The sequence below is a fragment of the Ustilago hordei genome, assembly GCF_900519145.1.
Source record: "Ustilago hordei strain Uho2 genome assembly, contig: UHO2_contig_01, whole genome shotgun sequence".
Taxonomy (NCBI): Eukaryota; Fungi; Basidiomycota; class Ustilaginomycetes; order Ustilaginales; family Ustilaginaceae; genus Ustilago; species Ustilago hordei.
Genome location: NW_024545270.1, coordinates 254,521 through 268,790, shown reverse-complemented (window position 1 = coordinate 268,790; position 14,270 = coordinate 254,521). Strand labels below are relative to the sequence as shown.

Genomic DNA, 14,270 nt, shown 5'->3' with positions numbered 1-14,270 from the left:
TTCTTCCCACAGTTCGAAGGATGGGAGGTGATGCGCGAAGATAAGAGCGCATTACCTCACTCCAGGCCATCCCTTCTATTCCGCTGTTGGCGAAGAACTAGCTTGTTCTATGTCGATGTTCGGTTCTGTCTGACCCTGATACTAGATTCTGGACCGGATTCGGTTTAATGCTTCATCTGGTGAATTCTCTTCAACCTGCTTTCAATAGCAAACTGCGGATTGGAGCGATAACTCATCCCATCATCTCAGCGAAAAGCGGGATGGTGATGCTCAGCCCTTTTCTTAGGGAAAGGGTGTAGGATCGAGTTCGTCATCATGCTGATAGTTATGCGGTCGCCTTCCCTTTTCCATCACCGGAAAAGGGAAGGTAACTCAACGGGGCTTACTCTTGTTGTCGTCTCTCTACCTTCTTTTTTGCCTGAAGTCTTTTCATTTTTGGCCTGTTGCGGCTTCAACAGCCTTTAGTTTTTCTTTCATCATTTTTTTTTTTTTTTTTTTTTCTCTCTCAATCCAGACCCAGGATATCCTCACATAGAATCGCATCACATTCACATTCAGGCTTCACCATCGTGTGCGAAAGAGCATTTTCATTCCCTTTCCTTGTTGTACGAACTAAGGAGGCATAGGAGTCGGCGGTCTAGCTTGAACCGGGCTTCCCGCACCACTTGCACCTGCCCCTCCCGCTCCCGCACCTTGCTGCTGCTGCTGACTCTTCTGATTCTGAGCAGCCAAAGTCTGAATAGCCTGATTTAAAATCTGTTGCGGTGGTCGAGCACCTGCCTGTGCTTGCGGTCTAGCTTGCCCCGCGGTCACAGTTTGTGGCATCGGACTCTGATTGCCCCCCATCGCCCCCGCTCCCGCTTGTTGCTGCTGCTGCTGCTGTTGAGCTTGCTTATAAAGCTGTATAGCCAACCCATTAATCTGTTCTGGTGAAAGATTGCTCGTTGCCAACGAAATCGCCAATTGTTGCTGCAAAGCTTGAATTGTAGCTGGCATCCCTGGATTTCCTCCATTCGCCGGTCTAACCTGCTGCGCTCCAGCGCCAGCGGGAGGTCTTTGCTGCTGCCCACCTACAGGTCGCACCGCTCCGAACTGCTGCTGCTGTTGACCTCCTTGTGCCGCCCCACCTTGCGCTTGTTGCTGCTGAGGAGGCCGCATCTGAGCTTGAGCCTGTACTTGTGCAGCTTGCCTCTGCTGTTGTTGATACATTTGCAAAGCTGCCGCTTGTTGGGCTTGGATGTTTGCTGGTCGTGCTTGTTGCTGCTGTTGTTGCTGTTGCATTAGCTGAAACTGCGCCTGTGCTTGCGCGTTCGGCATTTGGAACGGTACTCCCTGCACTCCACTCTGTTGCGCAGCAGCAACAGCAGCCATCTGATTCCTTAATTGTTGTTGTTGAGCCGCAGCCGTAGCAGCAGCCAGCTGTGCGTGGTACTGTTGCTGTTGCTGAGGAGTCAAACTTGCCAACTGTTGCGGAGTGAGGGGGCCGACGGCAGGGCGAACTTGACCAAGAGAGGCTGCATTTTGCTGTTGTTGTTGTGCCTGACGTTGTTGTTGCTGGATTTGCGCGTAGAGGTTTTGCATCTGGGCTGCTTGCGAGGCTTGAAATTGCGCTTGGAGTTGTTGTTGGTTCTGCTGCTGCTGGGCGGGTTGCTGTTGCGATTGGGCTGTTTGTGGAGCTTGTTGCGCGGGCTGCTGGGGCTGTTGTGCGGGTGCCGCGGCTTTCTGCGCTGCTTGCTGTGCGACTTGAAGAGCTGGCGTGCTACCTGGTGGCAAAGTCAATGGAGCAGGGACGCCCGCACCAGCTCCCGCAACCGCCGCGGCAACAGGCTTACCAGGCTGAGGCGTCGACGTAGCAACAACTTGCCCAGCAGCTCCACCAGCCGCTTGCTGCTGAGCCATCCTCTGAGCCTGAGCTTGCTGTGCCAGCAACCTCTGCTGTTGCTGCTGTTGTTGCTGATACGCAATTTGAGCACGCTGCTGCTCGTAATACTGTCGCAGAGCAGCCTGGTCTCGTTCCGCCTTCAGCGCGCTGAGGGACTGAGGTGTGATCGCCGGCCCAGCTTTGAGCTGCGCATGAGTCTCATGCGTGTTCAAGTTGGCCTTCTTAGTCTGCTGAGTCTGCTGTGCTTGCTTGCTCGCCTCCCTACGCTTAGCGGACTTGCGCATGACTTCCATCAAATTGCTGCGACGAAGCTTTCTTTTGGAACCATCGTACTTGGAGCTGAGCTTCTTGTTCAGCTTCTCGCGCTTTGACGAGGCAGCATCATCTTTGCCGTCCGACTTTTTATCCTTATCCGGCTCGGCAGCTGCTGGTGGGAGCTGTGGTGGACCAGGAGGCGGCTTACCCTCGTCTGCGGCCTGTTGAATGCGCTTGCATCGATCGTAGCAGTCCCAAGGCTCGCGTTTGTCGGTAGCTGTGTTGAGACGAGTCGAGTTGAACAAATCCGCAACTAGGGACCAGTTGTTGTGATACTGCTTAGCGAGTGTCATGAGATAGTTGTCCTCGTCTGACGTCCAGACGAACATGGCTGCTCTTGCGTCGGGCTGTGCTGGCTCGGCTGGCGTGGTTGAGGCTGGATGATTGGTGTCCTTAGCAGCACGGTTGCTCTTGCGTGCGAAGAGGAGCGAGCCCGGCAGAGGAGGTAGGCCAGCGTCAGACCCATCGGCAACACCACGAAGCGGATCAGACTGCTCAGCAGCTACGACCCAGTCGCTGTCCGGCAGCCATCGACCATTGGCCCTGTTCTTCGACGGTTCAAGTGTGCTGACAAGGAGAGGACGCGAGTCGAGCAGCTTAGTAACGTGCGTCAGTCGAGGCGGCTGGTTGAGACTGCCCTCGTCCCAACGTCGATCGCTCTTGCTGTTGGGATCTGGAAGCGACACACCTCCGTACAGCGGTAGTTCGGGGAACATTTTGCTGAACGAAAGTGAGCCAGGTTCGAGCAGATCCGCAGCATTAGACAGGTCGCCGACCTCAATGCCAAGAAGAGCAGCTGAAGCTTCGGGATCCAATGACTCGAGCAGCGTTGCTGGTGACACCACTGTGGTGGTGACGTTGGTGGAGAAAATGGGTGCTCGAAGTGTTGCGAGCAGCTGCTGTGGGAGCTCTGCTGTGAGGGTGGTGTCGGCGTTCTTTGGTTCCGAGCGCAGAGCATTGGCGAGCTTTGAGTCAGAAGGGTTGAAGTCCTTGCTTGTCGCTTCGGTGCTTGGTTCGACTGGTGCGGTTGCTGCTGCTGTTTGAGCGTCAGCACTGAGAGCTGGCATGGGCTCAGATTGGGGCAACGGCTCTCTGACCACCTCGACCTGTGGCGGCTTTGAGGGCTCACCTGACACCAGTGCTGCAGTCGCTGCCTCAACATCGTCTAGATCTGCATCCGCAGCGTCGCTTTCTCCATCTGCATCTACTTCCTCTGCCCGAGCACCAGCCGCTTCATTCGTGGTCTCCACTGCGTCATCAACTGCCTTTGTCATAGCGGCATTGGCCTCATCGTCTCCTTCATCCATCGTTACATCCACAGTCTCTGTTGCCTTGGCGATACCATCGACTTCAGCATTCTTCTGAGGGCTACTTGACTTCACCGCTTGCAATTGACAGTCAGGAGCTGCATCAGGCATCTCTTCGTCATCACCAGCATCTGCAGCCTGTACGACCGGACCCGAAGCTGAGTTAGCCGTTGACTCCTGAGAAGCTGTCTGTTGCTCAACATTGTCCGACACCGTTCGGCGGCGATACGGTCTTTGCACGGAAATGCAGGAAGAAGCTCGCTCCACAGGCGTACGGGCACGATGCCAAGCCGCAACCTCATGAGCAAGATGAAACGCGACTGTCATCTTCCACCTTCTCTCCTCGCGAAAATCGGTCTGCAACCACTTCATCTCCTCCAACAGATGATCCCAATGAGCTTTCCGAACCACAGGACCTTTCTGCTTCTTTGGCTGACGGAAACTCCACTCCCCTTGCGCTTTCAGCTTTTCGATCCTCGCCATGGCGCGCACAAAGCGCTGCTCGTTGAATGCTACCTTCCAGTCGCATGTCATCAAGCACTTGTCTGCTTTACCGACCATGCCGGCTCCTGGCGATGCTCTCGCTCGAACATACCAGCGGTACAGATCGGCTTGACCGGATCCTGCGGGTCCAGTCTTGGCTGCTGCGATGCTGGAATACGAGTTGACATTCGAGTGATTGGCCAAGTTGGAAATCTTTCTACCGCTGCGATGATGGATGGCTCCTCCACTGACACCTGCTCCGGTGATGCGTCGTGTCGGGTCGGGTGGAAGGGGTCGGAGAGAGGCAGCGTAGGTGACGGAGAGCGGGTTGGGCGCGAGGACCTGAAGTGTTGGATGGAGAAGGGGTGCTACAACGTTGTCTGGGATGGTGGGTACGACGGTGGGCGATGGTGGAACTCGAAGTCCTGCTGACTGTACTGTGGCGTTGCGGGCAAGACCAGGCACTGGTGACACCGCCTTCTCGAGCACATTTGGGCCCTTGGAAGGCGAGGAGACGGTCTTTCCAGGCGATTCTATCTTGACGGCAGGTGTCGAGCTGTCGGCGCCAAGGTCAGTTGCCGATGTTGTCGCAGCTGCAGGACCTGTCCCTGCTGCGATGGGAAGCACGGCGGTTGTAGACTCGATGACGAAGCTGGGCACCTGACCAGGCAGAAGAGGAGCGACACGGACACCCTGAGTCTCGGCAGCTGCAATTGTGAGAGGTCTGATCTTTCCAACCCCTTCCGCAATGGCACGAGCTTGCACTGTAGCAGCTGCGCGTGCGACCGCCTGGCTCCGATGGGTGTCTGCGCTCTTACTCTGCTCCAGTTCCTTGACTCGGTCATGATCGCGCTGAGCATCGGCAGCTGAAGGTGCAGTCGCACTAGTTGGTGTCGGCGGAGGTGCAACTTCAACTGGTCCCGTTTTGAGCTCGCGAGAGACTAAGTCTCTTAGTGCTTTGGGCTGCTTAAGGACATGATCCTTTATCGACTTCTGGTTGTCCAACGACAGTTGGTACTGTGTCATAAAGTCCTTGACATGCACCCGAGAATCATCCTTTGCAACTTCCATGCTCTGTGCGAGCTTCCATGGGCTTCCTGCAATCTCTGCCTTGTCGTACGTTTCCGACATAAAGAGCATCTCTCGCAAAGATTCTTTGTGTGTTCGTTCCAGATCCTTCAACTGCTGTTGTCGTTGTTCCAAGAATGCCGTTCTGAGGTCGTCCAGCGTTACCATGCTGGTGGATGCAAGTGCGTTCCACTCATTTGGATCGAGTAAAGTCGCAGAAAGAGCGACGGTTGCAGCGGCTGCTATTGATGCTGGGTGGTTTGCTGTGACTTGCTGCTGTTGTTGTGGTTGCGACGTAGGTGGTGGTGCTGGTTGAGGTACCTGCTGCGGTTGTGATGTAAGCTTTTGAGGTGTCGAGGCGGGTTGTTGCTGCTGATCCGTTGTTGTTAGCTTGGCTGGCTGCAAAGTGGTTGAAGCTGATGTTGAGGCCGAAGCCGTGCTAGCTGGCGCTGGCAAAGCCAACAACGGCGCAGGCTCTGAAGACATGTCGAGATTGAGAGCGCGACAGTCCCAGACCAACGGGCGATGAAGAAAGGAAAGTTCGAGCACCTGCCGACAGCTGAAAGTCTCCTGGAGCAGCGAGTCAGAGCTGACGATGAGCTTGCCGTAGGAGCTGTGTGTGACAAGAGGAGGCACACTGTCGGAACTCCTTGTTGAAGCTGTACAGCGATGCCGAGTGTCGAGATTGTATCGATATGATGGTGGATGAACAGAGATCTGCGACGAGCAGCTTGTTTTCGACCTTCCAAGTCGACGCAAGCGTGTTTTGTCGTCCGAGAAGAAGAAGAAAAATCAGGATAGGAAAAAAAACCCAAAAAAAAAAAAAAAAAAAAAAAAACCAAAAAAAAAACCAGGAAAACATATGAGAAAGAAAAAAACAAGTGCACGCGAGCTGCAAACAACACATCGAAAGCCATCATCAGGATCACACGATCTGCAACTGCTGCCATGGCTCACTCCATTCTCATCAGAAGCTGTATACGGTATGTTTGATGTCAGGAGTGCTGAAGTGGCGTGATACCAGACATGGAACACGGGCGACCCGATCTCAAACATGGTGAGACTGATTGCGAAAATGATGCGGTATTCGTACATTGCGGGACACAAGAGTATGTTACTATTCAGGAGAGATACGGTGAAAGATGTGCATAACGCACAACATGGAAGGATGGTATGTGACGACGGAGCATGAAGCCAGGACTGGATGAGTCAGATTCGCTAGGAGGCAGGTCGGGTCAACATCACCCTTTCCAACCCAGAGTCGTTTGTCGAGTTACCGTCCACTCCTTCCTCGCCAAACTGCTGGTATCCTTGGTCGTGAGAAGTGCCCGGCCGCGATGAGAAGTCTTGGTTCGCATCAGGATCGGCCGAACATGTCTGCTCGTTGTGAGCTGCTTGGTTGCCAAAGTTGTTCGAAGTGTATGCCTCCGTCGATTCGTACGTATCATGGCCGGCTCGACCAAAGCCCTGCTGCTCGATCTGAGCGTTCTCGTGACTGAGATGGTGGTTGTTGGACTGTTGTTGGTATAACGACATCTGCCCCTCAGGGTACCCCTCTGAGCTGTCATGACCATGCTGTTGATATTGTTGCTGCTGATGCTGCTGGTGGTGATGAGTACGAGGGTACGGACTGTTGGGATTCGAGGGCCCGTGAACGGCTTGCAATGCTCCGGAGCGAACTACTCCTGCTGAGTCGAGATCACCGACATAACCTCCTTCGCCAGCGCGTGAGATCGGCCGCGAAGAGTAATCCGCGTCCTCGAGTCGACTAGCTGTAAGGGGATGCATTCCGTCGCCCAACTCTTCGATGCGCCCGGTTGCGTGCACTGCTCCACCGCCCATGTACGAGTGTCTGCTGTCGAGAGACGAGCTGGTCTGCGGCGGGGACCCAGCTGTGCGTCCGTATACCGGTCCGCCAAAACTCGGATGGCTGTGAACGGACATTGCTGTCAATCCTTGGCTGGTAGCAGGTGGTTGCTGCATGGTGTGGAGAAAGGAGTTTGAGTGACTTGGCTGATTCGAGTCCCAGCTGCCTCGAGGCATGCGCGATGAGAAGTGGAAAGGATCGCCCTGCTCTTGCTTCACCGCTCCATTGTCGAACCTGCCATGCATGTGATCCGCGATCGGTAGATAGCCGGCTTGGTTGCGAAAAGGCTGACTAGGCACAACGGGCATCATGGGCGCAGTCTGAAACGAAGGCTGGACATTGCCCTGCTGCTGAAGGCCTTGGTCCATCGAAGAATGCTGCTGGTTCATAGCATATCCGTGAGCCATATCGTTCGCACCACGTGTGTGCCCAACTTGCCCGATCCCGAAGAGAGCAGCATCTTGACGCGGCATAGCGAAAGCTTGTTGTTCCGAAGGGTGCAACTGCCCAATATCGTCGTTGCTGCGTGAGGGGCCAAAGAGACCTCGACGTTCTGAGGGGGAGAGCGGCGCATGTTCGTTTGACGACGAGCTCGTGTACAGCTGAGCCGCAGGCATGCCATGTCCAAACGGATGCTGATATGGACCGTATCGTGAGTTGGCGCGGCGACGTGGAGCATCCGATGAGCGTCGGCTTCTGTATCCTGTCGGAGAGGTCGAAGGAGGTAGCGTTGCTGAGGCGGGCACCATGCCATCACCACCGATCTGATGCGGGTAACGATGATGAGTGTGCAGCTCGATGTGCCCTCCTTCAGGTGGAAGTCCAGGCGAATAAATAGAGAGCGAGCGACTCGTAGCCCTGACGAGCCCATCGTGGCGCGCCTCGGAGCCGGAAGAGTAGCTTTCTGTGCCGCTACTGACGTGACCAGGCGTCCGGGCTGCGTTGTCCGTCGACTCAGCGACGTAACGCGGCACGCCATCAGCGTCGAACTCGACGATGGGAGGGTAGCGGAAGTTACTTTTGTTGAGGAAGATCGGCGAAATGGCGAGTGAGGAGATCTCGGGAAGATTAGAGGGTATCGCCAATCGTCCGTTGTGCACATCGTCGATCTTGTAGTACGAGATGAGATGCTGCGTGGAACCTTCGACCTGGATAGAGATGGTCTTCTTGCAAAGTCCGTCTTTCAGGAAAGGGTAGCTTGTGGTCAAGCTCCCGACAATCGTTCTGTCCAGCTCTGCTTCACGCTTAACTGCTGACGACGGGCCGGCGCAGTCGTCCATCAACCCTACCAGGCCAGCTGCTTCCGCGTGCGTCTGGCTGTGGTGAGCGTGGTTGGAGAATGAGCCATCGTGCTCCGCGTACATTGCGTTGGAAGAGGCAGGAACGCCTTCGAGAGCATGATAGCCACCGCCATGGTCCTGCTTGTAGTGAGCCATCTGTCCGTCAGCATCCACAGCGTTGGGCATCAGAGTAAGAGCCACTGAGCGGACCGAGGGATGTTGCATCGCGCCGCTGGTCTCGCCGCCGCCGCTGTAAAACTGACTACCGCCATGCATGGCGAAGCTGGACTGTGTCGCGGAGAAAGCAGGCTGATCAGAAGCAGGCTTTGGATCCTTCCTCTCCACTTCTCGATAGACAAGGAAGTTGTTCAGGATCCTGCTTGGACTCCAGATCATACCGTCCGTCCACCTCTTGATGCTGGATTCGACCTCGTCAAACACGAAGATGGTGCCGCTCCCGATCATTTTTCGTTCATCGTCGCGGAGGCGCCGTGTGATCTTGGGCAGCAGGCCGCGTCGTACCGCCTCGAAGATGAGCAACGCGTCTCGAGTTGAGTGGCTGTAGGCAGAAGAAGCATAGAAAGTGGAACGAACCTGTCAGCAAGGATGAAAAGCGAGGTACGAAGAGGGAGGGCTTGGATAAGATAGCTTACACATAGCCATTGAAGGTAGCTTTCTGTGATGCCATCGTCGTGAATCGTATATTGGACGATACTAAAGGATGAGGGGGGTCGTGCGCGGTATGGTGCGAGAGGGAGAAGAGGACGTAGGAAAGTACAAAGTCGTACGTTCTAGATAAGGCGTTTCCCGATGCAGCCGTGAGGTGAGTGGTTGAGGATGATGCTGTGCGCAAACACTTCAGATCGAGCAGCGTGGCCACGATGAAGAGAGATCTTGCTTTGAGACCTGACACGTTCTCTGTCAAATGTCCGCGGAAGAGACGAAGAGACGTCTTGTGATAACGCCCGCTTCTACGAACTGAGCAGAGTAGGCGGTCGAAAGCGAAAGAGAGGGTATTGGACGGTCTTCTCACAGCGCCGGTCAACCGCTGTATCGAAGTCGAGCGACAACCTTATTCAAGATAAGCTCGTGAGAGGAGAAACGTTGGAGGGAAAGCCGACGGAGCGAAACAAAGCTGACGAGGTGCTGATCGAAGCGATGAGGTGCTAAGCTGCGGTAGTCGGGAGTGAGGACGAGAAAGGGTCATAAAGCGAGAGAAAAACAGAATAGTGGGACCGAGTGATGAGTTGGCGGCAACAACAAGGGATCTTTGCCGGCGGGGCGGGGGGCTGAACGTGTACCACTGCGTTGGGTCTATCTCCGACGCCGTGCTGGCAGAGTGCAGGAGTGTTGCTTGATCCCGAGTATCGCCGTAGTGATGAGGTGCTGCAAGCTCACGCAAGGCAGGATGAGAGGAAGCCACTGGAGATCAAAGTTGGGCGTTCCAGTGCAATGGCTCTACTGTTCTGCTACTTTGCTGCGTGCACGCGCGAAACAAGGTTGCGCTCAATGCAAGCGTTAAGGTTTGATGTGGTACAGGATGCAGCTATAGAGTGAATTGACTCTTGCGTTGTGCGTGTCTGCCGCCTAATCGAGCTCCAGACGCACCTTGCGCTGTTGGACGACTCAGCTTGGAAGAGGATCAGAGATGTAGAGATGCAGAGATGCAAGGTGATCACCTGTGCCGACAATGCCAAGAAAGGATCGACACGAGGAGCTCGGCGAACTCGGCGATGCTCTTTGTGACGCAGCTGCAGTGCTTACAAGATCCGTTCCCACGGTTATGCGGTGCTTCGGTACTCGGAGCAAAGAAAAATGGGGGCAGAATGGGTCGTGACGATGATCGTTGCGTTGCAATCGCCCTTCTTTTGGCTCGATGACGACGGTTGTGACCGAGAAAGGCGAAGCTGGGGAACAAGATCGGAGGAGAGATCTCCGTGCAGCGCAGAGCAGTGGGCTCAAGCGGTTGTGGCGCTGAGATGCGGTTCGAAGAGCCGTACCTTTTTTTTCTTCTTTTTTCAGCGTACAAGCATGAATTGCAGGATGCCTAGAGTCAAGTTTGGGTATGAAGTGATGTACGGAAAGTCGAGGTCGGGCCAAGGTAATTTACTGGGACAGAGTTAGACCTGTCTTTCTAAAGGCCTTACGCAGTGATAAGTGCCTCTCCGTAAGCAGCCAAGGAGGTTTACTGAGCCAATATTGAGAGGGGCAGATGAGGGCTTGACAACCTTTCAATGTCAGGCCTGTGGTGGATTCCGACTGAGCCAAAGCAGCGGTGAATTTCCCGGCAATCTTGCGCAATGGAACCGGTCAATAGGGAGAGATGTGGCTCTCGTGATCGTATGATGCAGCGACTGCAAATCTGCAGTGAACGTTGGTGGCAAACGCAGCAAATCTGAAGCAATGTTGTGACCCCAAGCCGGTACGACGCCGTGCTCGAAAGTTTGGTGGGACCGTGTGGAAGTTGAGGGAACAAAGGAGCACTCTTCCTGGACTGCTGAGTCGCGAGCTGCGTTCGATCGTGGAAATAAGGATCGAGGAAAGAGACCTGGCGAATGGGCCAGGCTCAAAGAGAGAAAGATAACAGTTAAGGTTCGAGGAGCGGCGCAACCTTAAGTGATGAAATGAAGTCGACTCTGTGGGCAAATTCCGCGCGAACCGTAGGACTGGATGGAGCAAGGCGATGCGTGTGTGCGTGTGTGTGTGATACGTCGTCGAGGTCGAATGTCGTGATGCTGCACCTCGTGCAGGGATGCCACAGTGAAATGAAGCTGGAGCTTCCAGAATGGAACTGCGTTGCTTTGCAAGATAATGTGCAACAATGAGCTGATGGGCGTTGTCGCTGACCTCGAGTCAAAAGAGGGGGGAAAAAAAAAAAAAAAAAAAAAAAAAAAAAAAAAAAAAAAAAAAAAAAAGATTGGGGGTTTTCGTCAACCCACTTTGCGGCAAGCTGGGAAGAAAGGCTTGATTTATCCGCGACTAGACCTAGCAAGCCTCGAACCGATCAACCAAGAAAGGCGTGTCAAAGCGTGCTGTGTGTTTGTGTACCCCACTTTGGTAAGCTCTTGCGAAAGGGCGGGAAGGGGGAACGGCGAAATGAAGGGACGATGCTGTGGTAAATGTCAATGCGATGGGTATGGTACAAGGTTTGATGCCAAGGTGCGTCTTCTGTGTTATAGCGGAGCGAACGGAGGCAATGTCAAGAGGCAGAAAGAACAGTGTTAGCACGTCGCAATTGATGTCGGTGCAGCATCGTTACAGATCAGAGGAATCGAGTGGAATTGTCTGAGGGGCGGAGAGTGCTGGTAAAAAGACCTTGCAGGGGTGACAGGCGTTGCCTTGAAAAAACACGGGCAAGTTGGCGGTAGGGCTATTCGTTGAGGGAGCAGCAGTTCCTACAGGCCTGCAAGCCCCGCCCTGCTTATGGCAACGCAGACTTGCCTCTGCTTGCCCGCAACTGCATTGATAGCCACCGCAAGATGGATTGCTGATAAGACCTCGAGGTGCCTCGAGTGCGGGGTTGATACGTTGCTGGAGCCAAGCTCTGGTCGATTCAGTTGGTGCTGCCAGGTTCGAGAGTGCGTATGCTCGCACGCGGAGTCCGTATAGAATTGAATTCGACAGTGTTGGATTCGACAGTGTTGGATTCCGACCATAGATCTGACTTACCGAAGAGAAAAGGGCAAAACGTGGTTTAGGAAAGGGGGCAGATATACACTGGGGCGGATGAATGAAAATCGAACCTTGAGCTCGGCCGTACAAGCTCAAGGCAGGCGCGAACAATATTGATGTTAGGCGGGCAGTTGGCACCAGTAATAGACCTGAGGTCGGATTCGAACGTCGTATTGAAACGAGGGCTACTGTTGATGCCTCTTGGCGTGACTGATTGGATAATAGGGAAGGATGTCGAGGAGCTTGAGTCAGATGATTTGAAGACAACATTGGGGCATCTAGAAAGACTGCATGACTCGCAAACGAAGCGGATTGTTCGATGCCGATGGGCGGGAATGGAAAAGATCAGATCGAGCGTCGAAAGGCAAGTGAAATGAAGGCCGGCTGGCACGTGGTGTGTGTGAGTGAGTGTGTGTGTGTGTTTGCCAACGTGTCAACTACAATGCGACCGGCCTTCCTGCTGGTCTCCGAGGAAGCAGAGATGGTGACCAGATGTTGGGAGAGGAAAGTCCAGATGGTAGAGATGGTGAAGATGGTGGTGGACGTAAGGGTAGTGGAGCGGAGAGCTGCTGCGGAATGGAAGCCCAGGGTGGGATGCGAATCAAGTTTTCTGGCTTCGGAAGGCTCCGATATCAATGCGAGGATCCTGAAGGAGGGAGAAGGAGGGCGTTGATGCTGAGTGGGCAGATGAATGAACTTGTAATGAATGATATGGAAAAGGAGCAAGACAACCGCAGGCCGGCTGGGCGAGACTGAGGGGAAAAAGGGCAACGTTGAGGAGAAGTAAAGCAGCAGCGGAACTGAATCGATCGGAGCTGATCCGAGCAGGAATCCAAACAGCCAAGTCTGCCGTGGCAGCACCGAGGAGGGAAGGGCGAGGTGAGGGGAATGAAGACAAGCTCTCGACCTTCCGACACGAGATGAGAATGAACAGAGCGACTCAGAAGAGGGGATCAACTGGATTCCAGAAGGCGGAAATCGGCAATTACGCCTTTCTTTCTCTCATATTTTATTTTATTTTATATTATATATTTTTTTTCCCATTTTTTTTTCCATTTTTTTTTCAATCTTTTTTTCTTTTTTTCTTTTTGAAAGGTGGGAAAGGGCAGTTGACAGAAAGAGGCAAGGCAATCAAACAAAACGTCTTCGGACACGCTTTCCAAATCACATTGGAAGGGAAAGGATGTGCTCATGGACCGAGGTTGGTGTGACGGCGGTGACCGTGCGTCGGTAAAAGTGCTCAGGGACCCGCTGCAGCCAGTTGAACCTTGGCTGTCAAAAGAGAAAGGTGTCGGTCAGTAGTCAAAGTTGAATGAAGGAGCCAAGCGAGACGTACAGTTGTGCAGCACTCCATCGGCGCTAGATCCGAGGACCAAAAAAAAAAAGAAAAAAACAAAAAAAAATAAAATAAAATAAAAAAAGAAGAAAATAAAATAAAATTGGGACGGTGTCTGTCATCATCTCGGTGTTTCCATCTCAGCTGCCAAGTGCCTTGGATTCACGCAAGAGGCCTAACTCGTCCACATCTGGCGATCCCGTGGAAATTCCTTTGTGCAGAGCTCGACTGGCCATGTTGCGAGTGACGTCTTCCTGTGAGCACAGAAGAGAAAGCCGGTTGCAATGTCGCCAGTTGTCGGCGGCTCCTCCGACCACATGCGTGTTCGGCAGATGTTCTTCGCGTTCGCTTGATACACAGCGACTCGCTTGAAGAAGACCGACATGATGTTGACGTGGAGACCAAGTCGAGTCAACAACATCATCGGCTCTTCTGCATGAATCGATTCATCGAACGGACATCTTTGCCACTTGGGCAAAGCTGCGATAGAAAGATGCGCTCCTGGAAGGGTCTACGACTTTTCCGTCGATGTCCTTGCGCGCAAGCTCTCCTCTCTGCCGAATACGCTGCGACCGAAGAAGGCAACAGTCAATCAGGAGATGGGAGGGCACGAGCGATGTCGAAGTGAGCAGCTCGGACAACTCGTATCTTGAAGCATCTCTGTACGTTTCAAGGCATCAAGCTCCAGGGCCGAAACGCCTTTTTTTTATTAATTATTAATTATAATATATAAAATATGAAATATAAATTATAAAATATAAATTATATATATTATTTCTCACGCTGGTCTCAACCTTAAATCGGCTCCTGTCAAGTTGGAGGCCGCTAACTCGGACCGAGCCAACTGACGGCATGCTGGGGGTTTTATTTTTATTTTTTATCCAACTTGATCGGATGTGATCGAAGGGTTTCCACAACGAATTGGGTCACCTTTTGAATCGCGCACCGATGTGATTCGGCGCCCGATTGAAAAGGTGGGGCGTCTCTCTGCAGGTGCTGCACCTTGCAGAGGAGCTTGCACAGTTGGAGGCCCTACTCCATATTCCTACTTGACTTTTCC

General features: G+C 53.5%; 2 protein-coding genes across 2 annotated transcripts; both read right to left on the bottom strand.

The window, feature by feature from the left end:
* Positions 1-612: 612 nt before the first annotated feature.
* Positions 613-5,541, bottom strand: UHO2_00063 (uncharacterized protein; the record flags this gene model as incomplete). The annotated part of the gene is made up of 1 exon (XM_041556683.1): positions 613-5,541. One exon carries the CDS (start codon positions 5,539-5,541, stop codon positions 613-615), a length of 4,929 nt encoding a protein of 1,642 aa, XP_041412617.1.
* Positions 5,542-6,273: 732 nt separating this feature from the next.
* Positions 6,274-8,890, bottom strand: UHO2_00062 (uncharacterized protein; the record flags this gene model as incomplete). Its single annotated transcript, XM_041556682.1, has 2 exons — positions 6,274-8,761; positions 8,856-8,890. The coding sequence occupies 2 exons, from the start codon at positions 8,888-8,890 to the stop codon at positions 6,274-6,276; spliced, it is 2,523 nt and encodes an 840-aa protein (XP_041412616.1).
* Positions 8,891-14,270: the final 5,380 nt, after the last annotated feature.